At 35.6% G+C, this 26790-nt stretch overlaps 1 protein-coding gene across 7 annotated transcripts in view; it reads right to left on the bottom strand.

Annotated features, from left to right (window-relative positions):
- The window catches only part of KATNAL1 (katanin catalytic subunit A1 like 1), an 87982-nt gene that overhangs the window by 30011 nt on the left and 31181 nt on the right, over positions 1-26790 (bottom strand). For 6 of the 7 annotated variants that reach the window (XM_036831939.1, XM_036831935.1, XM_036831937.1 and 3 more), the window contains exons 2-4: positions 23187-23359; positions 21211-21371; positions 3052-3220 (exon numbers count right to left, since the gene is read on the bottom strand). In XM_036831939.1, the coding sequence (XP_036687834.1) occupies positions 3052-3220; positions 21211-21371; positions 23187-23348 (492 nt within the window). In that variant the 5' untranslated portion in view covers positions 23349-23359. Of the gene's footprint in view, positions 1-3051; positions 3221-21210; positions 21372-23186; positions 23360-23948; positions 24011-26790 lie in introns of those variants that run through there. The other variant, XM_036831936.1, reaches the window with a different exon arrangement.

The following is a 26790-nucleotide window of genomic DNA, read 5'->3' on the forward strand; positions in this document are numbered from 1 at the left end:
TGCTACCTAATAGTTTATTTTTAGACTATCCTTTTTAAATTAAAAAATGCATTTGTTATTTCTATGTATATTTCTACACTGACTCTAGACTTAGGTAGTAAAATAAAAATAACCATTTTTCTCAGGTACATTCAAATAAGACTAAAAAATATGGCTGTAAAGGTTAATTTATTCATCTGATTCCCTCTCATCAATAACAATCAACTTGAGGCCAGGAGTCACATATTAAAGTTTGCCTTCCTAGTACCTAGAAGTATGACTAACACAAAGTATGCACTTAATAAAGGTACATTAAGTAAATGGCGTAACAAACTGGCCTCATGATGACTCTGTACCTCAGGGGAAAAAACTGTAAGGCTTGAATAACAGATCACTATACACAGTGACTGTTATTTATTGAAAAATAGCATTTTTAAGATTGGACCTAACTTGAAGCCTGTTAGTAGTTTAAAAAAAAAGAAGAAGAAAAAGATTTAATCACTCTCAGAAAGTGAACTGGTACTCTTAAAAGAAATAGATATTTGTGATACATTAAAATAAGACAGCAAGCATTTTCAAATAAGAGGCTGCATAGCATAATGGTTAAAAGCTCAGGTTATCAGAGTTCAAATCCTAGTTCCACCACCTACTTGCAGTTGTAACTTCAGTGTCTCAATTTCTTCATACACAGTACAGGGAAAATAACACTGAGTCCACAGGAATTTGTAGGGAGGACTGGTACAGGTTAAGAATGCTCAAGGCAGAGTGAGACCTGTTGCTACTGCTTTTATTACTAGCTGCTTCCTCATACAGCTCACAAGACTAAACTAAGAATCCAAAGATACTGAGAGTCTTAAGCAAAACATGTAATTTCTCCTGTCCTCTCTTTTTTTAACATCTATAAAGCTAATCAATGAATTTGGTAAAGTTGCAGGATACAAAATTAATGCACAAAAATCTCTTGCATTCCTCTACACTAATGATGAAAAATCTGAAAGAGACATTATGGAAACACTCCCATTTACCATTGCAATAAAAAGGATAAAATACCTAGGAATAAACCTACCTAGGGACACAAAAGACCTGTATGCAGAAAACTATAAGGCACTGATGAAAGAAATTAAAGATGATACCAACAGATGGAGAGGTATACCATGTTCTTGGATTGGAAGAATCAATATTGTGAAAATGACTATACTACCCAAAGCAATCTACAGATTCAATGCAATCCCTGTCAAATTACCAATGGCATTTTTAACGGAACTAGAACAAATCATCTCAAAATCTGTATGGAGACACAAAAGACCCCGAATAGCCAAAGCAGTCTTGAGGGAAGAAAACGGAGCTGGAGGAATCAGACTCCCTAACTTCAGACTACTATACTACAAAGCTATAGTAATCAAGACAATATGGTACTGGCACAAAAACAGAAACAGAGATCAATGCAACAAGATAAAAAGCCCAGAGATAAACCCACACACCTATGGTCAACTAATCTATGACAAAGGAGGCAAACATATACAATGGAGAAAAGACAGTCTCTTCAATAAGTGGTGCTGGGAAAACTGGATAGCTACATGTAAAAGAATGAAATTAGAACACTCCCTAACACCATACACAAAAATAAACTCAAAATGGATTTGAGACCTAAATGTAAGACCGGACACTATAAAACTCTTAGAGGAAAACATAGGAAGAACACTCTTTGACATAAATCACAGCAAGATCTTTTTTGATCTACCTCTTAGAGTAATGGAAATAAAAACAAAAATAAACAAATGGGACCTAATGAAACTTAAAAGCTTTTGCTCAGCAAAGTAAACCATAAACAAGATGAAAAGACAACCCTCAGAATGGGAGAAAATATTCGCAAACAAATCAACAGACAAAGGATTAATCTCCAAATTATATAAACAGCTCATGCAGCTCAATATTAAAGAAACAAACAACCCAATCCAAAAATGGGCAGAAGACCTAAATAGACATTTCTCCAAAGAAGACATACAGATGGCCAAGAAGCACATGAAAAGCTGCTCAACATCACTAATTATTAGAGAAATGCAAATCAAAACTACCATGAGGTATCACCTCACACCAGTTAGAATGGGCATCATCAGAAAATCTACAAACAACAAATGCTGGAGAGGGTGTGGAGAAAAGGGAACCGTCTTGCACTGTTGGTGGGAATGTAAATCGATACAGCCACTATGGAGAACAATATGGAGGTTCCTTAAAAAACTAAAAATAGAATTACCATATGATCCAGCAATCCCTACTGGGCATATACCCAGAGATAACCATAATTCAAAAGGACACATGTACCCCAATGTTCATTGCAGCACTATTTACAATAGCCAGTACATGGAACAACCTAAATGTCCAATGACAGATGAATGGATAAAGAAGTTGTGGTACATATATACAATGGAATATTACTCAGCCATAAAACGGAATGAAATTAGGTCATTTGTTGAGACGTGGATGGATCTAGAGACTGTCATACAGAGTGAAGTAAGTCAGAAAGAGAAAAACAAATATCGTACATTCACACATGTATGTAGAACCTAGAGAAATGGTACATATGAACCGGTTTGCAGGGCAGAAGTTGAGACACAGATGTAGAGAACAAACGTATGGACACCAAGGGGGGAAAACTGCAGGGGGGGTGGGAAAAAAAAAATTCAAACTACCTCCTCCTCATCCTCTTCTAAGTAAATGTGGACTACTATTTAAGATTCAAAATTATTTCCTATTTAATTTTGTCATTTTTTATCTTTAATTATTAGAATTGTGATGATATTTAATACAATTTTGAAATTCAAAAAAAGAAAAAAAGCTCCATTTTACTTAAAATTTCTGTGTGTGTGTATTAAGAAATATATACACCTCTGAGGTTACTGACATTGCAGAATGGCCTTCAAAATGCAAAGACTGCATAGGTTTTTGATTCAAAGTTTTTAAAAAAATCTCTTCCATGTCAAAACCAGGGTCCTCTGAAAAGCCCACTAGAAGTATAATAAGCAACAAATGTCACAGGCTTAAAGTGAGTGGGTTACAAAGAGGTAGTCTTGCCTTGTCATCTCTCCCTCTTGCTCTACAATCCTTGTCCCTACTTGTAGAGGGTTTTTCACTCTTTGATATAGGATGTGCTCGGCCTACAGGTCCCCGGGCTCCTCCTCCTGGCATTTCTTTCCTCAGAGGTCTTACTTCTCGATTGGGACGCCTTATCTGAGGTGGAGCTCTGACAAAAAAGTAAATACATAAAATTAAAATTAATCAAAGGCAAAAGTATTTCAATACTACCTTAGTCAATAAAACTATTAAATCAATAAGCCCATAAGGTCAATTTTTCCCCCTTTTGCCAATTCATGGCCACAACTATTAGGTCAGTTTTTAAAGTGTTTTTCTGTAAAGTACACTGGTTGATACAAACATTAAATACATATAAATGACACATACAGCAATTATTTTGTCAAAAATAACATTCACCAATAGAGGGCAATACAGACTATTCCCATCTAATAATCTTAATAGTGTAACACAAAATCAATTCCTTTATTCATTACTGTCCTAAGCCAAATAAGTAACTTTAAAAAAAAATTATTAAAAGCTGAAAGGACAATAATTCAAAATATATTTATTTGCATAGCTTACTAGTTTATCCCTTACAACCAAAATGATTTTCTCTGCTTCCATGTTGGAAAAACCATTTCATTCATCAAATTACAAACAGCAGGGCTTAATGAAATCTTCTTAATTTATGTGCAAAGTTTATGTGTAAAAATATTACTCATGCTTTGAGGGTGTCAAAAATCACAGGATCATTCAAATTATACAGGCCCCCAAATGTGAATCAAGAATTTTGATAACTATATGTGGCAAAGGATGTTAATTCTATTTATGGTGGTGATCATTTCGCAATATACACAAATATTGAATCATTATGTTGTACAGCTGAAACCAATGTAATATATGTCAATTGTACAGCAATTTTAAAAAAGAATTTTGATAAATACATAAATATAACTTTGCTTACAAAGTGGCATATTTTGTCTCATGTAATGTGAAACATGTCTTCTTCAAATAGTGAAATTATGGGGCTTCTCAGAACAGTATTTATTTGCCTCTCTCTGGGTGTTGGGGGAGACTCCATCACTTTGTGTCTAAGCTCTTAGTTCTTCTTCCCTGAACTGTCTCTGCCTCTGTTTTCCTACCTTCACTCTCTTTACAGCTCTGCCTGTATTTGCAGCCCTTCACATCCCATATGTGTGTTCCTTTTCCACCCATGTGCCAAAATCTATTCTTATCCCTTTTCCAGCTTCATGCTTTTAATTCATCTAATTCATCACGGAGTTTCTCTTCCTGGTATCAGAAAAGGTTTCACATGTGTATAACTCAATGAACTCAGCAAAACAGGAAAATGGATGAAAAGCCAGGAAGGTTGAAAACTCAACCTAACTAAAAAATAGTTAACATATTGCAGCATCTTCAGACTACTGGAATTAGACCGCTACATGAAAGTGCTGAGGATGAGAGAGGCTGGTGAAAAGTGTATGTCTTTCTACTAGGTTACCATACACTGACATCTGAATCCTTGGAGTCCAATCCAGTTAAACAGTTATTTACTGAACACCCACACCTGTTAGGAGGTATATATCCTCTACTGTGCTAGGCCCTAGGAGGAGACAAAGATGAACAAGCAATCTTGAGGGGAAAAAAATCCACAGGAAAGGAACTTGAAAATCGTGTATAGTGAAATAGTTATAAGGCATTCTCAAATTTAAAGGTATTATTATGTTTTTGGTTCTAGCGCATTATTAGTCTTAAGTATTCTGTCAATAAGGTAAAAATGTAATGAGACTGGTAAAGAATAAAAAACTAAAAATGTTATGTTGCTCTACTCCTAGTATTTCATTGCAACCATTGTTTTTTGAATGAATTTCTGTTTTCTTTTGATGAAGAGGTGTAAAGTAGTAGAGTAGAACTTTACTGTTTTATATATACATAAAATATATGTATGTATGTATGTATGTGTAATGTCTTTCCTGAATCGGATTCCTGGCCAAAGACAATAAAAAGCGACTGACAATCTCTTCCACACAGAACACACGTCAAGTTTGCCCTTCTGTTAGCAGCTGCGCCTGCTATTTAAATAGTCTGTCATTGTTTGTGGTCCTGCTTTCTGGAGGCACAGCCAGCCCGAAGCTTTGGCTCACAAACAGCAAGCCCGTCCTTTACAGCTGCGCGCCAGGCTGCCCGGTGGGCTCGCTGAGGAGGGGTGAATTGTAGGGACCCTTGAAACACTTCTTCTGCCTCCTCAGCTTGTGCTCTCCCACCTCAGCTTGCTATTTAGCGCCCACCGAGGAGTCCTGCACACACATCCAGTTCAGTAAAGCGGTGCTGCGAGAATTATGTCAACGCTCGTACACAGGCTGCACTCCAAGTGTTTGTTGCTGCTGACCTTGTCCTGCCCCTCAGTATTCTGACGGGCTCATAAACGGTCTGAAGGAAACTGCTCAAGAGGCCAGATGTGGCATTTGTGGCAAGTCCCACGTCTCACAGAAAGTGTGCCTGTGCTTTGCAGGTCTTCAGTTCCGTCTCACTGCAGTTTGGTATTACATTCGAAACAGACTCTGTCAGCTTCCCAAAGGACATCCTTGACTCTGTTCTGTACTTCTTCCTCCATTAGGGCATCACTGCCCAATGGCATGCTTCAGTTTAAGGACTCAGTGACAGCTTCCAGGCTGTAAAAAGTAAGTCTCAGGGCTTCTTTACTGGCCTCTTTTGAAAAAGAGACTGTATTAGTAGGGTTGCACAGCACCGTCAGCCTCTGCCCCAATGGGCAAACACAGGCTGACACCCTGCTAGCTTACAGCATTCCAAATACAGAGAATGACTGGAAACCTGCAGATAAAAGAGTAGCATGTCTACACTGAGCTCAGTTCTCCTATTGGAGGATATTTCCCCACAGGAATGGGAAGAAAGATGCCTTACCCTATCATATGCAAATAAGCCTGACTTCCTCCAAAAGCCAATACTCCCTTTCTAAACCATATTAAATATCAATATGATATGTAAATGTTCTTACAGCACTGCTTGTAATAGTAAACACCTGGAAACAACCCAAAGGTCCAGTATCAGAATAGATGCATAAATTATTATACGTTCACATACTGGGATACTATATTCATGTGAACATGAATTACAGCCACATGCAATAATAATAGATCAAACTCAGGACCACAATGTTGAGTGAAAAAGTAAGTTCAAAGAACACATACAGTATGATTCTAAGCAAAACGAGATACTGTGTGGAGATTAAAATGTATGTGGTAAAAGTATAAAGAAAGGCAAAGGAATGATAAACCCCAAATCCAGGAGAGTGGCTAACTCTGAAAGAGGAGGGAAGGGAACAGGATGCAGAGGAACCCACAGGGGGCCTTCAAGGTAACGCTAATGTTCTTTTTCTTAAACTCCATGGTGGGTACATAGATCCTACTGTATTATAACTCCTTATTCCTTACATAAATTTTATTATTCATATTACCTACTTGGTAGTTAATAAACTTTAAATACGATGAATATAACAACACCACTAATTAAATTATTTGAGCACCTAAAAAAATGAAATTATAGGGTTGCTACAAAGCTTTTGGCATGTTCTAGAAACACACATGTGGTAGTGATGTGGGCTCAGAGTACACATCCTCAGTTGAACCTACTGTATTTCTGCCTGGCAAATCTCCATAAAAGATTGTGCAACAGAAACAGAACTGTCTGTCAGACAGCACCACTCATCCAGGATTCCAGAAGTCAAAGGGAAAGAGACGTCTTCTGAAGATGCCTTCATTCCACACCATATTTAGAAACAGGGTCAAAGATACTATCACAATTTTCTCCAATTGCTATACAGGCACCTTCTTAAGATTCCCATCTATTCAGCTCTTTCTGTTTCTTCTAGCTTTCTGTTTCATGATTATTCTAAATTCTTTGGTTATATCTGTTTGTTCATACATTGTTAGAATTCTAGTATAAGAATAAGAAATTTGGAACAGGTCCTATATATGCCCAAGAACATAAACCAAATTACTGAAACTTCTGGAAAAGGAAGAAAAATAATCTCACTTTGCTATGACATTAATCTATATGAATTAAACAGGAAAACATACCTCTCCATAGCTAATGAAAAAGAACACAAGTTCCAAGTAGTTCATACTGATATTTTTACTATAAGGACTTGGAGTCAATATACGAGACTTTGAGTCCAAGAGAAATTATTTGGTAAGAAATCAGGAGGCAAGAAAACAAAGCTTAAACAGAAATTAGAGGACTTATTTTAAATTAATGATTAAGAATTTTAATGTCCACTCTCATCAAATATATGACTGCTATTTTTTCAAATCAGAAAATATGTGTTTATCTAATAAGCACAGGAACTATGCTGGCTGTTGACATAAAAACGTTGCAAACACTATTCCTCCCTTCACAGAAGAACAGCATGCTGATCTGGAGTTAGCATTAGATTTAGAACCCTAAACCCTGGGTGCCTTCCTACCCCCAGGTCCACCAATCACTGATTATATGAGCGTATCACCTAACATCTACAAGCCTCATATTCTTCCTCTGTAAATGGGGATGATTAATACTTAACAGAATTTTTTAAATCTATTTTTCATTGAGGTATACCATATATTCAGTAAAATGTACATATATTAGGTATACAACTCAATAAATTTTGGTACTGTATAACCACCAGTAGAACAAAGAGCATTTCCCAATACCCCAGAAAGTTTTTTTCATGGTCCCTGTTAGTAAATATCAGCTGGTAAAGGTAACCACTATTTTGACCTTACTATCATAGATTAGGTTTGCCTGTTCTAGTTTCATAAAATGGAATCCTATAGTACATACTCTTTCAACATTACCTGTGAAATTCATCCATGTTCCTGAATATAGCTGTTTATCTTTCTTCACTGCTGTGGAGTATTCTATTGCATAAATATACAACTTATCAATTCTGTGAATGGACACCTGAGCTGTTTTCTGTTTGAGGTTTATTATTAAAGCCTCTATGAATATGGGAATTATCCTCATGGTAAACAGAAGCATTCATTTCTTTGGGATCTGTACCCAGGAGTAGAATAGCTGCATCATAAAGTGTACATAAGGTTAGCTTTAGTAAATATAGCCAACGGTTTTCCAGAGTAGTGATGTCATTCTACACTCCCATCAGTCATGTACGAGAGTGCCAGATGTCCCACCCTAGTCATTCTGGGGGGGGGGGGGTGTAATGGTGTCTCATTGTGGTTCTACCTTGCCTTTCTTGAATGGCTACAGATGTTAAACACCTTTTCAACAAGATGCTTATTAGCCATGTGAATATCTTCTTTTGTATAGTATCTGTTCCAGTCTTTAGTCCATTTTTTTTCAACTGGGTTGCCTGACTTTTTCTTATTGATTTATTGATCGTTGTTCTTTATATATTCTGGATACAAGTCCTTTGTCATACATATGCATTGCAAACATCTTCTACCAGTATATGGCTTGCATTTTTTTTTACTGCCTTTCTACCAGTATATGGCTTGTCTTAATGGTGTATCTCTGGATGAAAAGAAGTTCATAATTTTAGAATTCTGACTTATTGATCTTTTATCTTTAATGCTTTGTTGTCCTGTTTAATAAATCTTTGCTACCCCAAGAAGATGATAATATCCCTTCCATGTTTTCTTCTGGAAGTTTTATTTTATTACCTTTTTACATTTTAGGTGGTGATCTATTTCAAATTAGTTTTTCTATACGATGTGAGGTAAGGGGCCAAGATTTTCCTCACCACATGGACATTCAATTAACCCAGAAGCACTTACTGACAAGACCCACCTTTCCCTACTGAACTGCAGTGGTGCCTCTTCATAAATCAAGTGACTCCATAGAACTTAACCTTTAATAAGTTCTAGTTCTAAAAAGAACTTTAGAAATTTTAGTTATTTGCTATCAGAAAATTATAAACAAATATTTTAGTATGATATATTCCAGAGTCTGTTCAAAATATTAATTTTTCAACAAATATCTGAACTTTTGATGAATGCAATACTATGCTACATAATATAAAAGGCTTTTTGTATACTGGGTTAAGTCGTCCCTCACTATCTAACAAGCAAATCAATCACACTCAGAAACACATGGAGTACTACAAGCCATGCTGATACGAGTTGTTTTATATCCTCAAGGGTACTTTTTGTGCAAAAAATCTCTTCAAAAGTTTACTTTGATTTTTTAAATATTCAATTTATTAAAGTTAAAACGGCAAAAATTCAGTTAGTCCCTAAAGCTTTTAGATTCACTCACAAATCTTTTTCTGTGTACAAGAGTAGCAGATTTTAGGAGTCACTTAAGAGGCTTTTGAATAATGCTTGATGCCATTTACAAACCTGGCTAATTAAATGCCACTAAAATTTTTAACATACGTTTATAAATGTAATATATTTTATTTCCTTCTTAGTTCTTCAATTGTCTTACTTAACAAAGCATAACTTACATATAAGTACTTTCATAAACTTAGTAAGTTAAACTTATAAATGAGGTAAGCCTAATTTCTCCTAAATGTTCCCCAAAAGTACTTAACATAAATTTTGATGTAAAATCACAGATCTAAATTATTCCATACTACACTTAAAATTGGAATTGCATGCTTGTCACCCTCATTAGCCATACTGTCTTAAATTACAAGTACATAAAAATAATAAATAAATATGTACATATCCCTTAACAAAAAATACTACTATTACAGTTTTGAGTCTCTTAGACATTTCTATTCTTAATTCTAAATGTCACTGGAGTTGAAAGATGCTTACCCACTACGGAAGGCAATTATCCAAGTTAACCAAGGTAATATTTAGCCAAAAATTTCAGCTGGTATGAGATCTGGAGCTGCAGACATACTTCTCACACCAAATATTATACAGTCCCATTTAATATCACGGGGGCTGCCCTCTTAGCATTTTGATGTTACCCACAACTAGGTATTTCAGCAAGAACAGGGGCGAGATTCTTGTCAGAGACTCTGATGGGACGTACTAATCCTTATTTAAAGTTGCTAAGCTAGTCATTCTATCACTTCTAAGGTAGGGGAAGGGGACGATAACATTACTAATTATTTCGTCTAATGGTAGAATGCCACTACTCCCAGACAGGTTGATTATTTAATTTTACCTTGCTCTTCTTTGGTTCTAAAGATAGGCCCTTGCCTTTTCCATTTAACTCTAAAGACCTCTGAACTTGAAAAACTTAATATATTTAATTTATCTTATGTCTAACTCTAAAGACCTTAAAACTAGATGGACAATGGCATTCTTTCAGAGTATAGGGACTACACAACTTTTACAGATTATATTAAAATACTATCATTTGAACTTTAAATATCTCATAGTTCTTTGTCTAGTTTATAGCCAAGTTCTGAAAATATTCTACTGATTTTCAAAACACTGGAATACAAAAAAATATGATATAGTCCATGCATTCAAGAAGCTTATAGTTTAGCTAAAAATATATGCATATTTTATGTATTATATTGGACATCCCTTTCTATCCACATATAAATCCTGCAACTAAAGCCTCGCTGAAGAAGAGTTCCCAACTAAACTATAAATAAAAGTCCTCAAAAATAACAAACTGGAGGAAAAGACCCTCAAGAACTTATGATAAATATATAGATACAGTTTATCTCTAATGAATTGAACTTTCTACCTTTCAGTTTTCTTTTCTGTAACATTAAAAAAAAAAATTCTGGATAAAATGTAACAAATATCCTGTTTATACACAGGTGATCTTACCAGAAGATAAGAGAAATACCTAACAGCCAAAAAATAAATAAAATACAGCTGACGGCATGGCAGTCCTTGAGGGTTTCCAGGTCTCAGCCACCTAAGGGCTTGAGATTTAATGAGCACAAAGTGAGGCCTGAGCCAAGGCCTGAGGCCTACAAATGTCAAAGCTGAACTGAGACGGGCAAGTGAAGCCAGGACTCTCAAAGGGCAGACTTTAAACACGCACACGGAAGAAACAAGTCCGTCTGTCCATCTGAGCCTATGCTCTACATGTGTGGAGTAAGGTACAAGGCTCCCCTAGAAACAGTAACCAGGGCCTCCACTCATGTGATTTGGGATTTAGTTTTATACTCCCTTAAGTGAAGAAATTTACCTAAAAGTGGTCCAGGCAGATGACATCCTGAAGGCACCTGGCTGAACCCAACACAGACCCTCTGAGGAGTGACATCCCCCTAAACAAGCCACACATTAGAATGACTCAGACCTTGAAGGGACATTCTCAACTTTACCACAAACAAGAGCCATCAGAAATAACCAAAAAGATAAGGTTCCAAATAACTTCTGATAATAGAACTATCAGTTATGAACTATAAAAATGAATGTTTAAAATGGTTAAAAGCATAAAAAAGAATTTGAAACAAAAGAAACACAAGTCTTAAGTAGGGTTAAATAAAAATAAATCCATATTCAGATAATCTGTAGTGAAACTATTTAACACCAAGACAAAAAATAAAATCATAAAAACAATGAGAGAGAAAAGAGAAGTTATCTACAACCAACAATTAGACTGCACATGCAAACCAGAAGGCACAGTCCTCCTGTCACTAATGTCATCTGCAAAGCATAGAGAGAGTGGGGCTGGATATGAGGAGCTGAAGTGAATATGGAACGAGCAGGGGGACAGCACTAGGGAACAAGAGGAGGAGATGAGAGAAGAAGGGGCCACAGTTAGAAAAAAAAAAAAAGAGGAAGGAAAATACAGTGTAACAGAAGCCAAAAGAAGAGGAGCATTCCAAAGAAGAAAGATGGTAAATACTATCAACTGTTACAAAAGTTAAATACCTTAACTCTTGAGAATTTGGCATTCCATTTTAAATTAGGAAGCGGTCTTCAAGAAGTCAGTCCCATACTGCAATGAATAGAGATCCAGGATTTCTACTCATTAAGGAAAGAGAAGCAGTGAAAGGCAACACAGGGAGAGTACACATCACAGCAGTTTGCCAGAGGAAAGAAGAAGGGAGAAAACAGTGGTAAAGCGCAGCAAGGCAAAGATTTCTTTCAAGAAAAACAAAACTGATGTGTTATGATTTCATTCTGACTTACCACTATCTTGTTCCCATTCCTTAGTTTATCTCTAATGAATTAAAATTTCTATCTTTCAGTTGTCTTTTCTGTAACATAAAAAAAAAACGATAGAAATACCAAGTTTTTAGGCACTCATTGTAATAAATACCTAGAATTCCAAAATAAAGGTTTCAAATGAATGACTACTGAGTTCTACAAAATAAGACAAATGCTTCCTAGAAAACTTACATAAAAGAAATAAAATAGCCAAATGGAATGGATGTCCCCTCTTGGGACACTTCAGGTGAGAACTTAAACCCTGGAAAACACCTGCACCCCTGCCGTCACTCTGATGATCTTGCTTGCTCTTCTTCCCTCCTCGAAATGATCAGGAGAGAACTTCCACAAGCGCTCACCTCCGCACCTGCCCACTGCTCTGCGTCCACAGCCTTTCTAACTAACTGCCTTCCCTCCGGCTACTCTGAATCGGCTATCCTGCCCCGCTCCTCCTGTGCACTGGATTCTGCCTCCTCTTGCCTGCTCAGGGACATCGCTCCAGTAGTGCCTCTTTCTCCCAGGCATCGTCAATCTTCCCCTTTCTGCTGCAGCATTCTCATCAGCATACAAAAGTCTCTGAAACAACAACAAATTTTGATTCCACTTCCCCAACTACCACTCAACTTCTATGCTCCCCTCTTCAACAAGACTCGCTGAAAGAACTGCACGCGTTCATTGTTTTCAAGTCCTCTCTCCCCATTATATGAACCCACTCCATTATTCTCCACCATTCCACCCAAACCACGCATCATGGTCACCAGTGAGCTCCATGTTGCTAAATCCAATCCAATTCTCAATCCTTATCTTACTTAACCTACATGCAGCATTTGATAAAGTTGCTTAGAATCTTTAAGCTTCAATTTCTTCTAAAAAAAAATAGGGATGATATTAATAGTACCTATTTTAGAGGGTAGTTGTGAAGATTAAGAAAAAAGCCATGTAGAGAGTTTACTAGCATAATACCTGGTTCACACTTAAAAACTCAATAAATGTCAATGATTATTGGTTAATCAGCACTGCTACCTAATTCTTCCCATAGTCTAAATATAGAGTCGATCCCACACTCCAGAAACAGAATTGTGGAAGAGAATATGACTCCAGAATGGTTAGAAATGAGTATAATCTCAACCTGCCAATCATACTCAGCAATAACCTACTCTACCATATGAAGAATGACCTTAAAATTTCTTTCTTAAAATTCCATACTTGCTGATGATTCCTAAGTAACTGCTACTAATCCCAATCTCTCTTAAACTCTGGTTCTCATTTCCAATTCCTATTCAACAGCTTCATCTAGATATTTAATTACCTGCTCCAATTCTCTCATTCTCTTATCTCATTAATCACCAAATCCAGTCCATTCTACCTCAGTAATGGCTCTCACACCCATTTTACAAGACTGTAAGCTCAGGAAGGCAGGGACTGTGTCTGTTTCTGCATCCCACCGTAACCCCACCATAGTACTGGCACCCAGCATAGTACTTGGTATACAATAGGTGCCAGCATCCTAGGTGAAGCTTTCCAGAATGTCTGGGTTATTCTTCTGATGGTTTCTTGAGGCCAAGGTCTGTGCTGTTTTTTTTAATTACCTTTATACTTTCCACAGGGCCAAAAATAAAGTTGAGTATATGATGAATGCTCATAAAATATACGCTGGATAGAGCAAAAGTAGTGTTTTTCTTCCTGAGACTTGAAAACAATTTTACAAAACAATCTCATCATGATGTACATTTTACAGAGGTGAAAAATGAGGCACAGAGAAGTGAAATTAACTTGGAGGACCACTCAATTAGTGGTGGAACTGATACAAAAGCTTCCTCTCTTACCTCCCAATCCCAGGAAAATTTCCCAGAGCCTGCGCGAGATACCAGTAAGGATGAGACGGCAGTTTACTATCTATCGGTACTTGACCTTGGCTTTAACTGATCTTTTTCCAGTGCAAACTAGGATTTAATATGCGAGCAGTTACTTAATCTATTAGGGTACCCAAAGAAAACATAAAGCAACAATTTTAATACCAAGTCAACAAGAATTTCCTCTTTGCTGAAATGCTACAGAATAGCACAAATTTGATAAAAATCAATCATCCTATCTATCTGTATACAGAAACACTCTATGCCATTTCCCTTGGTTCCAGATGAAATAACGTTAGAGAGCCTATCAGAGTTCTCTTTTTCAACCTGTATGGAATAAGCCAAATGATTATTTTCAGGCTTGTGTATCCTGTTGCTACTGCCATATCTCCCAAAAGATGTAACTTTAAAAGACCTAACACATTTACTTTTTAAGTTGAATAAAGAATACTTTATTGAATATAATCTATGTCAAATACTGTTCTAATGCAGAAAATCTTAGCTGCATGGCCTCAGGTCTCACCAGGAGAGATCATCTTTAAATGGCCTCATTAAAGAGAATGTGCTTAATAAACTTACATGGAAAATAGTATAAAATAATTTAATTAATACATATCTTGTATTACGGTATCTCCTTTTAACTTAGGACACTAAGAACGATCTGCAGGCTTCATCTCTATGGAGTTTAATTCTCATATTGCCAGAACCTCCCATTATAATCCTACTTTTGTAGCTCAATTTCCTCATACTTAAGGCAATAAATCTAATTCACTTTAAAAGGTTGTTCTGATTTATCCAAGCAGCTGCCGGTAAACAGGATCATGATTAAACCCAGAGGACACATGACATATAAGGTATAACTTCGAACAATGTGGCAAACCACCACCGAAAACCACCAGTGGTAATGGACATTACCTCACTGTGCCATAACAGGGAGAGAGGAGAAGTTCTGTGTTAAAGTCCATGAGGTGAAAAGGACAGACCCACAAGCAGGGCTACCAAATTAGTGGCTAACAATAAACCCAACAGATGCGTCCCGGAAACATTCTGTACAAAACAAGGTAAATTATACTTTCCGACTGGCCTACACTGCAATTTCAGTGTGGTATTCTCAAAGAGAAATTTTTTTAATTACATTATTTATTTCATCGAGCATTTTCAGCTTCTTTATTCTCCTACCACCTCTAGTAAGAATTTAATCAAGTGGTTAATAGAACTATATATATTAGGATATATAGATAAATATCAAAATAGACCCACAGATACTACCAAGTATGTGCAGCAAAGTAACATGGCAGAGTGGATATAAATAAGACTCCTGAAGTGAGGAGATCTGGGTTCAAATCCTGGCTCTGCCACTTTCTTGTTCAGATGACTTTGGGAAAATAACAAACTTTGTAAGCTTCAATTTCCTCAGCTGTAAATGACAGCTTCATATGATTTATTCATAACAATAGATCAGCAATAGTAATATGGGTACACAATACAAGTAGCTACTTCAGAGGATCACTGTAGGTTTAAATAAGATAGTGCTTGTAAAACATAAATTGACCGATAACTAGTTATCATGCTTTTCCTAAAAATGACTGCCCACTTCATGAGACTTGGACATTTAAAAAACCATATTCTCTCTGCCAGAGTTATTCAAAATGTTTCAGAAAACTAAGGATTTATATAGAATGTACAGGAAGGAAAAAAAATTCCTTAAGGAATTTTACAAATGAGGCTATGTCATTTTTAAAATTCTGTTAGTCTCTTCCTATTTATCCGAAAGAACGCTGTAGTCTTTCATTTCAGAGTTGATGATTCACTTTACTTATTACATGCCAGTTACTGTCCTAAACATTAAATTTTCTTAATTAATTCCATGAGGTAGACACCCCCATTTTACAGACAGTGAAGCTAATGTTTAGAGGTTAAATAACTTGCACAAGGTCATAAAGCAAAGAGGTGTCAGAAGTAGAATTCAAACTCAGATCTCGTGGGCTCCAGTCAATTGTCTTCCTATTACACCAAGAATATCTAAGGACTATATCCACTTTTCACTATCTCTAGGTGGAAATTTTAGTACTTTTGTTTTATACGACCTGTAGAAGAAACAAAATTATAAGAGGAAAAAATTATACAATTTTAACCTCCCATAACTTTTAACCCTAAACTTACAACCTTAATATTTGCTTATTCTATCAGCTCATGCACACATTCTGTGCTACAAACCTGTGTAAAGTTTACTTCATTAACATCTGCCTTACATAGGTATCACTATGATGTTATTACTTGGTGAAGGATCTGTGGATTTGCTTATGTAAAGATTTTATTCTTAAAGTTTAAAACTGCTAATCCCATGATACTACTCAAGGTATTAAACAGAATTCCTTCACTAGTAGAACCTTGTGGAGTTGTTGGGTGTTTTTCCACTGTTGTTGATGATATATGTGGAAATGGGAATCTTTTTTTCCCCAGGCAATATACAGTCTTAGATTTGCTTTTATTAAGGATTTCTGATCCACAGAGAAAAATAAAAAATACACACAATGGTTACACACAAGGGAAACTTTTTTTAAAATTTAGTATGGAGGAAGGAGGTTTGGAGAAACATATTCTGGTCCATTCATCTTTCACTTTCATTGAGAATAACGATTAAAACACAAGTATAAAAATAAGTCAGATCTGTGCTATGGGCTTTTAAAGGAGGCCAAAGAAAAAGAAATAATTGCACTCCTCTAATGAGGAGAAGTTTTCAGGAAAGTGTTCATCAATGGGAAAATGCCAGCCACACTTCCTATTCAGTCTGAGCCACAGATATTAGATATTAGAGTTATTATCTGTGGCCACTGCTTTCTGAAATACATCATGCTGCTCTAGCAATTACGAACAGGTACTTCCTATACTGAAAGTTATTCCCAGGACCAGATGGCTTCACTGGCGAATTCTACCAAACATTTAAAAAAGAATTAATGCCAATCCTCCTTGAACTCTTCCAAAAAACTGAGGAAGAGGGAACACTTCCAAACTCATTTTATGAAGCCAGCATTACTCTGATACCAAAGCCAGATAAGGACACGATGAGAAAAGAAAACTATAGACCAATATCCTCAATGAATACAGAGGCAAAAATTCTCAACAGAGTATCAGCAAGCCAAATTCAACCAAATTCTATTGGTCTATAGAAAACTATAAATCAATATCCTCAATGAATACGGAGGCAAAAATTCTCAACAGAATATTAGCAAACCAAATTCAATATTAGCAAACCAAATTCAAATACGACATGACCAAGTGGGATTTATCCTTGGGATGCCAGAGTGGTTCAACATATACAAATCAATAAATATGATACACCACATCAATAGAATAAAAGATAAAAATCATACCATCATCTCGACAGATGAAGATAAGCATCTGACAAAATACGACATCCTTTCATGATAAAAACCCTCAACAAATTGAAGGAACATACCTCAGCATGATAAAGGCCATATACGACAACAGCTAACATTAAACTCAACAGTGAAAAATTGAAAGCTTCTCTTCTTGAACAGCAACAAGACAAGAATGCCCACACTCTCATCACCCTTATTCAGCATAATACTGGAAGTCCTAGCTAGAGTAATTAGGCAAAACAAAGAAATAAAAGGCATCCAAATTGGAAAAGAATACGTAAAATTGTCTTTATTTGCAAATGGTATGATCTTAAATATAGAAAACCCTAAAGACTCAACCAAAAAACTATTGGAAACTAATCAATGAATTCACTAAAGATGCAGGATATAAGATCAACATACAAAAATCAGTTGTGCCTCTATACATTAACAACAAAACATCTGAAAAAGAAACAAAATTATCCCATTCACATTGGCATCAAAAACAATAAAGTACTTAGGAATAAATTTAACCAAGTGAAAGATCTGTACAATGAAAACTACCAGACTTTAATGAAAGAAATTGAAGAAAACGCAAACAAATGGAAAGATATCCTACATTTATGGATCAGAAGATTAATACTGTTAAAATATCCATACTACCCAAAGCCATCTACAGATTCAACACAATCCATGTCAAAATTCCAATGGCGTTTTTCACAGAACTAGAAAGAAGAATCCTAAAATCTGTATGGAAACACAAAAGACCAAAAATAGCCAAAGCAATCATGAGAAAGAAGAACAAAGCCAGAGGCGTCACACTTCCTGATTTCAAACTATACTATTGATACAAAACTATAGTAATTAAAACAGTATAAAAACAGACACATAGACCAGTGGAACAGAATAGAGAGCTCAGAAATAAACCCCTGCATTTACAGTCAACTATTATGTGACAAGGGAGCCAAGAACACTCAATGGGGGAGAGGATAATCTGTTCAACAAATCCTGTTGAGAAAACTGGATAACCACAGTGAAAAAATGAAATTGAACCCTTATCTTACACCACTCACAAAAATGAACTCGAAATGGATTTAAAAGGCTTAAACATAAGGCCCAATACTGCAAAACCCTAGAAGAAAACACAGGAAGGAAGCTCCTTGATATTGGTCTTGGCAATGATCTTTTTAGATGACACCAAAAGCACAAGCAACAAAAGCAAAAATCAACAAGTGGGATGACATCAAACTAAAAAGCTCCTGCATAGCAAAAGAAGCAATAAAAATAAATAAATAAAAAGGCAACCTACCAAATGCGAGAAAATATTTGCAAACCGTAAGTCAGATAGGGGGTTAATATCCAAAATGTTAAGTAAATATATATAAAGAACTCATACAATTCAATGACAACAACAACAACCCAATTAGAAAATGGGGAGAGGAACTAAACAGACAGTTTTCCAAAGAAGACATCCAAATGACCAACATGTACATGAAACGACGCTATACATTACTAATCATCAGGGAAATGCAAATCAAAACCACAATGAGATATTACCTCGCATCTGCTGGAATGACTATTATCAAGAAGACAAGGGATAAGGGTTGGCAAGGATGTGGAAAGAAGGGAATCCTTGTGCACTGTCGGTGGGAATGAAAATTGGTTCAGCCACTATGGAAAACAGTATTGAGGTTCCTCAAAAAATTAAAAATAGAACTACCAGACCATCCAGCAATTCCACTCCCGGGTATGTAACCCGGGAAAGAAATAAAAACAGGATACTGAAGAGATAAATGCATTCCCACATTCACTGCAGCTTTATTTACAATAACCAAGATATGAAAACAATGTAAGTGACCACTAACAGATGAATGGATAAAGATGATGTGGTACACATATACTACAATGGAATATTATTCAGCCGTGACAAAGAAGGAAATCCTGCCATTTGCAACAACATGGATAAAACTTGAAGGCATTATGCTAAGTGAGTTAAGTCAGACAAAGAAGGACTAATGCATGTTACTTATATGTGGAATCTGAAAAAGTCAAACTTGTAAAAACAGCGAGTTGAAGGGTAGTTACCAGGGGCTGGGAGATGGGGGTGGGGGCAGGGAGTTGGGAAGACGGTGTTTAACGGTACAAACTTGCAACCAGTAGTTAAATAAGTCCTAGAAATCTAATGCACAGCACAGCGATTAAACACTACAATACTGCATCACATACTTCAGAGTTGCTAAGACACTATATCTTAATTCCCACCAGAAAAAGAAATGATAACTATGTGACGTGATAGAAGTGTTAGCTAAGGCTACTGTGATAATCCTATCACAATATATAAATATATCAAATCAACAGACTGTACACCTTAAACTTACACAATGCTATGTCAATTATATCTAAATAAAAATAGTGTCAGCTTTTAGCTTTAAACTAGAAATGTATTTCTAAATTAATGTCTTTCAGGAAAAAACAAGGTATTTATTACGCATACATAATATTTTCAAGTCTGATCCATCAAAATGCCATTATATTTACTTTGGAACTTCCTGTGACTCTTGAAACAGTGCTTTTTGAGGGGTAACAGTCACCTTAATCCAAAACACCTGAGGGTGGCTACATCTGAGGAAAGCACTATATTATTGTAGACCTTAGAAAAGAATCATCATCTAGTGTTTTTATAATGGGAATCATAAAATTATCTCTAACTCAGTGGAAAAAATCCTGAAGGAATAAATTAACTACTTTTCACAGTTCTTTAAATGCTTTTAGGAAATTTTAAGAGATCAACAAGCTAAATACATGATCACAGCTACTAACCAAAGGGATATTTATTTTCTATGATGCAACACTCTGGCCACAATATACAACTTCACAAAAAAGGGGACTGAAAGCCAGAAAGACCTAAGCTCAGCTCCTGGTCTAGCCTAACTTACAGGCCAAGGTCTCCCAGACCTCAGTTTCTTTACTTGTGGGATTAATGAAGTTACTCATTCAATGTTGGCTGAATGCCTACTAGGTGCCAAACACTGTGTGAGCAGTGGAAGTTTGCTATTTGTTATTTGTTTTGAGTAAATAAAAACATGGTCCTTGCCCTTGCAAAACTCCTAATCTTGTCAAGAGACAAAGAAACACAACATAACTAGGATGAACACTGTTATGTGGGGGCAAACCAGAAAAGGCTGCAGAGAAGACAAACAGTTCAGCTGAGACTCGAAGAATGAACATGAGTTGCTTAGATGGGGACTATGGTTATTCCTTGAGGAAGAACAGACTATGCAAAGACAGGAAGACAGCAAAGAAGAAGAGAGAGGTTTAATGCAGATGATGCACAGACAGAGCATCAAGGAGATAAACTTCAAGCCTTATTGCCACACTAGGGAATTTGCCCTTCCACCTTTAAGGAAAGGTTAGGTTCCTTCAACACTAAGATTCAGGAAACTGGCTGTATGCCCAACCAGATGAATCCAGTTTGTCCACCATTTCATCTAAAGTTGTTAGTCTTTTAAAGCAAAAAAGCTCTGATGCTGACATTATGAAATCTAAAAGAACTCGCTTAACTGATAAATTTATCAGTTAAACTAAAAATTCAGGACTAGCAGTAGATTTCTATTGTTTTGATTACAGTAGTAAAATATTCCAAAATCAAGATATATGACAAATGATATACTTCTGTTCTTTATCAAATACAAACCCTGTAAACACACACGTGTGAAAATTATAAATAGGTATTAAATTTACATGCCCCCCAAAACAGTTTTTCATACTTTGTTCAAATTAAGCTTTACTCTCTTCACTCTGAATATCAATTAACTATAGAAGTACCTAAAGAGAATATAAAGTCCCATTTACCTGTGTTCTGCAGGTACAGGGGGCGGCCAAACAGCAGGATCTCTAAATGGTTCATCTTGACAGGACACAGGGAAATCTGGGGGCTTGTCGATTTTAAAACTTTCCAAAGTGCTGACAATACTTTTAACTTGTTCATATTCTTCCAATAATTCCTGCCGAACCTTAAAAAAATAGCCTTTATGCTACAAAATATTTATATAAATTGCAAATAACAAATTGCTATAGAATGCTAGTTTTCTTAATGTCTTTCAAAGTATGCAAAATGAGTAATTAAAACATAGTTAATAAAAACAACTATTTAAAGTTACATAGGAGGCCAGGAATTGGTTTGAAGACATACGTGTAATATATATCTTTTCTTAGTGCAAGTCGTTATATATCTTTCATGAAGAAATTCTTTCTACCAAAGAATGTGATGACCATTAAGACAATTTAAAACAAGCAACTAAGTTAATAAGAAGTTAACCATTCCCAGAAATCTATAATGTTATGCTAAATACTTTTAATATATTTGTAAATAGCTTCCTCAAAAATTGTCAGCCAAAATGCTGATAGGAAATCAGCATCTCCTATCCCCAATATCACAAAATACGAAATGCCTGTCGTGAGCATCTGAAAGCCTGAAGCGGTGTAATATTGATACTAAGACTTACCCATTTCCAATTTAAATTCTGCCTCACCAAAGTCTGAATTCTTTTCGCCTTGTTTAAAATCTTTCAAGTCCTGGCTAAAGTTTATTTTGAGCTCAAAGGCAAGATTTTTCCCATATTTAAAAAACTTCACTGAGCACCAACTATGTGGAAATTCTCATGTTTTCAAACTTTGAGCCCAAACTAATTTTCAAAGGCAAGCAGATAATAGATTGAAAATTACATTTATAAATTAATTTTAACAATTTTAATTTTCTTAACCAGAAAGCACACTTTACTATAAAGCAGAGCATAAGAAACTTTCCCTTAAACTTTATCTCAAATAATATATAGAAAGGAACATATAAAGGAGTCACAGAACCAAAGAAAAATCTAAATTCAACTAATATATGCAATTATATGCTACACTTAGAGAAATGAAATTTCAGAACCTAATGGAAAGAAACATAGTAGAAGCACCAGAACAGAAATGGTCACTATTTAACACAATTAAGAACAGGTCAAAAATATTTCCATGCTAGATTAATAAACAACTCTTGCCTGGGGCTAGGATGCAGGATAGAACACAACTAAAAATTTCAACTTGAGTTAAAGCGAGTGTATTGTTCTCACTCGACATAATTTGGTTAACACTTAAGTTGGAAAATAAGCCAAATTTACCCTGAAAACTTAGTAAAACATCAATTTCTGACCAGTGGAAAACTTAAAAGAAACACTTGAAAGGCATTAGCACATAAATGAAACTTCAAAGAAATGCCTGACTTTGTACTTTTAATTTTAAAAGGATTTTAAATTTTAAGATTAAGTGGGGAAATTCTAATTCAAGTTTTTATTAACTGTAATATTATATAACCAAGTTGTATAGTCAAGAGGCACAGCAAATATATTAGTGTTTTTTATTAGATTACTGACTCCTTTGTATTTGTAAGGAGTCTTTCATAAGAAGAGGAAATCTTCTTAAAGGAAAAGTTTTATGAAATGCGTCAAAATTACATGTAAAATGAAATGGGAAAAGGCAAGTAGAAATACCTTATTTCAAGAATTTGTAATCATACAAAATTAGTCAACTGATCAGGAAAAAGAATTAAAAGTAGATTCAATTTGAATTAAATATCTTCAAAATATGTCTCATAAAATATACTATCGAAAGTATATAAAATATTAACTGGGAAAGACAGAAAATTATTCAGAGTACATTTTAAATATATTTCAGTATTCAGACAAATAAGAGCTATTTACAAAATCTCAAACTAATTTTCTAACTCTTATCTTTCAAGTATAACAGACCACTGCCCTCATTCACTGAATACTTGAACATGATCTTACCTGCTGCCATTTGCCTTTGACAGCTGGGTCTCTGATTGACTGGCAATGTCTCTGAATCTGCTGTATCACCCCCTGGTAATATACCATTGATGAGTCATAATTTCCAAGAAGTGCATATTCTCTTCCTTTCTTTGCATTGTCACAAATCTCAGCCAAATTCATCTTTCGGAGACCTAAACATAAAATATGACTTTTTATTAAGTTTTCAGTACTGACTTTAAAGCATTTCTTATTATGATTTAAAAGATCTGCTTAAAACTACTTTGAAAGTCAAAATGGTTCTCTCATTCTTTGAGGCTATCTGAATGCATCTTATAATACTGAACAAAATTCCCAATTTTGGAAATACAAAGGAGATCACAAAAGAACACACAAAAAGATAATAAGGAGACAAATTACACAGCTCTGAACTATCGATTTATGTTACAGGTACATAAATTAGACACTAGTTCTCCTTGCTCATTTATAATTACTATAAGCTGCAATAATAGTAAAGATGAACTTGCTTTATTTTAGTCAACTTATTCTTGACAATGTAAAAATAAATATATGAATATCTCACATTTTCCAATGACATCAATTAAAACTGCAGAAACTATTTCTCACTAAAACTATTTGGCCCCAAGAACAAAAAGTTAAGGAACTTTTTGACTTAAGGAACACATTTTAAAAGAACAGCCTATAGTTGTCCATGCATCATTTATATACATTTAATTGTTCCATACAATTTAAATCTAAGCAAAAACCTGTGAATTAAACTACCTGAGCTCTTTTTGCTCCTCATCTTGTAATCTTCTATGACCTTGTCATTTGTAGCTTTTTGTCTGTGCAAATAACTATCGTTAATCTTTCCCCTTCTATAAGATGCTAGGAAAAAATATCATCTGAACCTCTGGTTTCCACCAAAGCCCTCCAGCCCAGTAATTCTGGCTTTTCTTCCAGGCTTCTCTAAAGTCTCCCAAGATCATCCAAGGCTTCTAAGCAAAGTTGCTTTCCACCGAAAACTACAAAGATTAGGAAGTCCAGAGATACAGGAGAATGACATCTTGGGAAAGAGTCCAAATTGACCTACTCTTACTTCCTGGAACAGTAAACCAATGAATACACTTGGTAGAGAAAAATCAAAATATTTCTCCATGCCTTCCTGAGGGAATTAAATTTTGACGTGGGTAGCTTGGCTCTTCCTCTCTACTTCTTATCTATTCTTAAGGGGCTCAAAAACTCTTCCTCAAAATTAACCGCCTCTAGTTCTAGTCATTTCAGCTGACTCCAGTACCTTTTTGAGAATAAAACTGTTTCCTTTATGTGTTTTGGCATATTATTTGCCCCTTCTCCAGGCATAGGTTCCTTGAAGGCAGCATCTATGTTACTTGAGACTCACACTGCAGCAAATAGTACACTACTTTTACACAGTAAGAAATTTCAACATTCAGTAGATCTACCCACAGAAAATAGGACAATCACGGAAAGCCTCCTCTTCAAATTAGAACAATTCTTCAAATTAGTCATTGTGAGACAAAAGCATTAATTCTGCTAATATGTACAGGCACACAAATATGCAGACTGAAAATATCTCGATGTAAAGCAGGGGTCAGCAAACTTTTTCTGGAAAGGGCCAGAGAGTAAATATTTTTAGCTTTGAGGGGCAATGGGCAAAATCGAGGATATTATGTAAGTACTTATATAATGAGACAAAAATGTCCACAATTTTTATTGACAAAATTCAAAATATTATAGTAGTAATAGTTGAGTACAACTTTTTGCAAAACAGGTCTACTAATAAGAATGGAACTCTTCTGTAGGGGGATATTTCCTGTAGTTCGGATTCAAAGTTACTGTTCCCTATCATCAAAATCAATTGCAAATGTTCATATGTTAATGCTGCTCTTTAATAAGACTTATGCATTTCATGTTTAAAAGTATCTTTTTACCCAGATAGGTACTGTCACATAATGATATCAAATCACAAGCATATGATTTCATCCAGCATAGTCACTGTTTGGAAAGCATTTAAAGATTTTATTCTTCTCTTGATATGTCTTTTAGCATGTCATTACATTGCATGTTAATCACTTCCAATTGAAGGGTAAGTGGAAGTATCTCAATTACACAGTTAAATGGATTTCATAATATGGAAATTTCCTTTGCACTTGCATCAAAGTAGTTTGAGCTCAAAAAAATATACTGAAAATCTGGGTGGGAATGGAGATCTCACTTCTTTGCTTTAACTTTTGACAGCAAGGAAAGCTATATAAAATAGCTTGGTATTACTTGTGATTCAAACATTAGTTGGCATTGAAATAACTTTTAGTTTTGCATATAAGCACTGTTTGGTCCTGTAATTTTCAGTTGATTCATAAAGAAACATTATCAAGTCTGAAGCCAAACTGATTTCCAAAGCCATTCAGTGTTCAGTAATAGTGGGTGAGAGCAGTTCCTCTCATTCAGAAAAATTTCAAATCAGCCCTTAGCTCAAACGATTACAATAGAACTTTACCACTACAAGCCACCAAACTGCTGTGTGGTAGGGGCAAGTCTATTTCTGACAAAAATTCATGGAACTGACAATGGCTAAGTCCTCAAGAGCAACACTCGAGTCTTAAGACACTAATGGTTCCTTACTACATGAGAGATTCAATTATTCTCTGCAAAACACCTGCTGATAAAAAAAAAAAACAGTGAAGGGCTTCCCTGGTGGCACAGTGGTTAAGAATCCACCTGCCAATGCAGGGGACACGGGTTCGAGCCCTGGTCCAGGAAGATCCCACATGGCACAGACCTACTAAGCCTGTGCGCCACAACTACTGAGCCTGCGCTCTAGAGCCTGCGAGCCACAACTACTGAGCCAGCGTGCTGCAACTACTGAAGCCCATGCACCTACAGCCCGTGCGCCGCAACGAAGAGTAGCCCCTGCTTGCCGCAACTAGAGAAAGCCCGTGCGCAGCAACGAAGACCCAACACAGCCAAAAATAAATAAAATAAAAAATAAATAAATTTTTAAAAACCAGTGAAGAGCCAACAACTTTAACCATGCTACATTTTCACAGCTTTGTAAATTTGTTCACCTAAGCCTTTTTCTGTTCTACACATATTTTCGGCCATCCCGAGTTTCAACACATCTTAACAGATTCTACTTCAGGTTGTACAGAATTCGTGTTTTCTCAACTTCTTATAAGTATTCCTGTCTGTAGCTATTCCACAAACACTATTCATTAAATGTAATTTTTCAGTAACTTCAAACTCAGCATTGACTTCTCAAACAAACACTTAAGCTGTTTTGGTAACATCTGTCAATTCATCAAGAGCCAAGGAAAACCACTCAGAATCATTTGCCTTTTTTTTTTTAATTGATTATTGATGTCCTCAACTCTTCTAGCAACTGTTCTCACCAGAAGGCTAATAGTCACAAGCAAGTTTATTTTCTCCAGACACATTTCTTTGGCTGCTACAATCAAACAAGATTTACTTAAATTACCATCGGTAAATGACTTCATTGTTTGGCCAACAAATGAGACACTCAGAAACTTACTCTGGGTGCAGCCTGATTTTCGTTTTTTAATTTTGTGAAGAAATTCTGCTTAAAAAGATATTCCTTTTTAAGTTT

Source organism: Balaenoptera musculus, chromosome 18, assembly GCF_009873245.2.
Source record: "Balaenoptera musculus isolate JJ_BM4_2016_0621 chromosome 18, mBalMus1.pri.v3, whole genome shotgun sequence".
Classification (NCBI taxonomy): domain Eukaryota; kingdom Metazoa; phylum Chordata; class Mammalia; order Artiodactyla; family Balaenopteridae; genus Balaenoptera; species Balaenoptera musculus.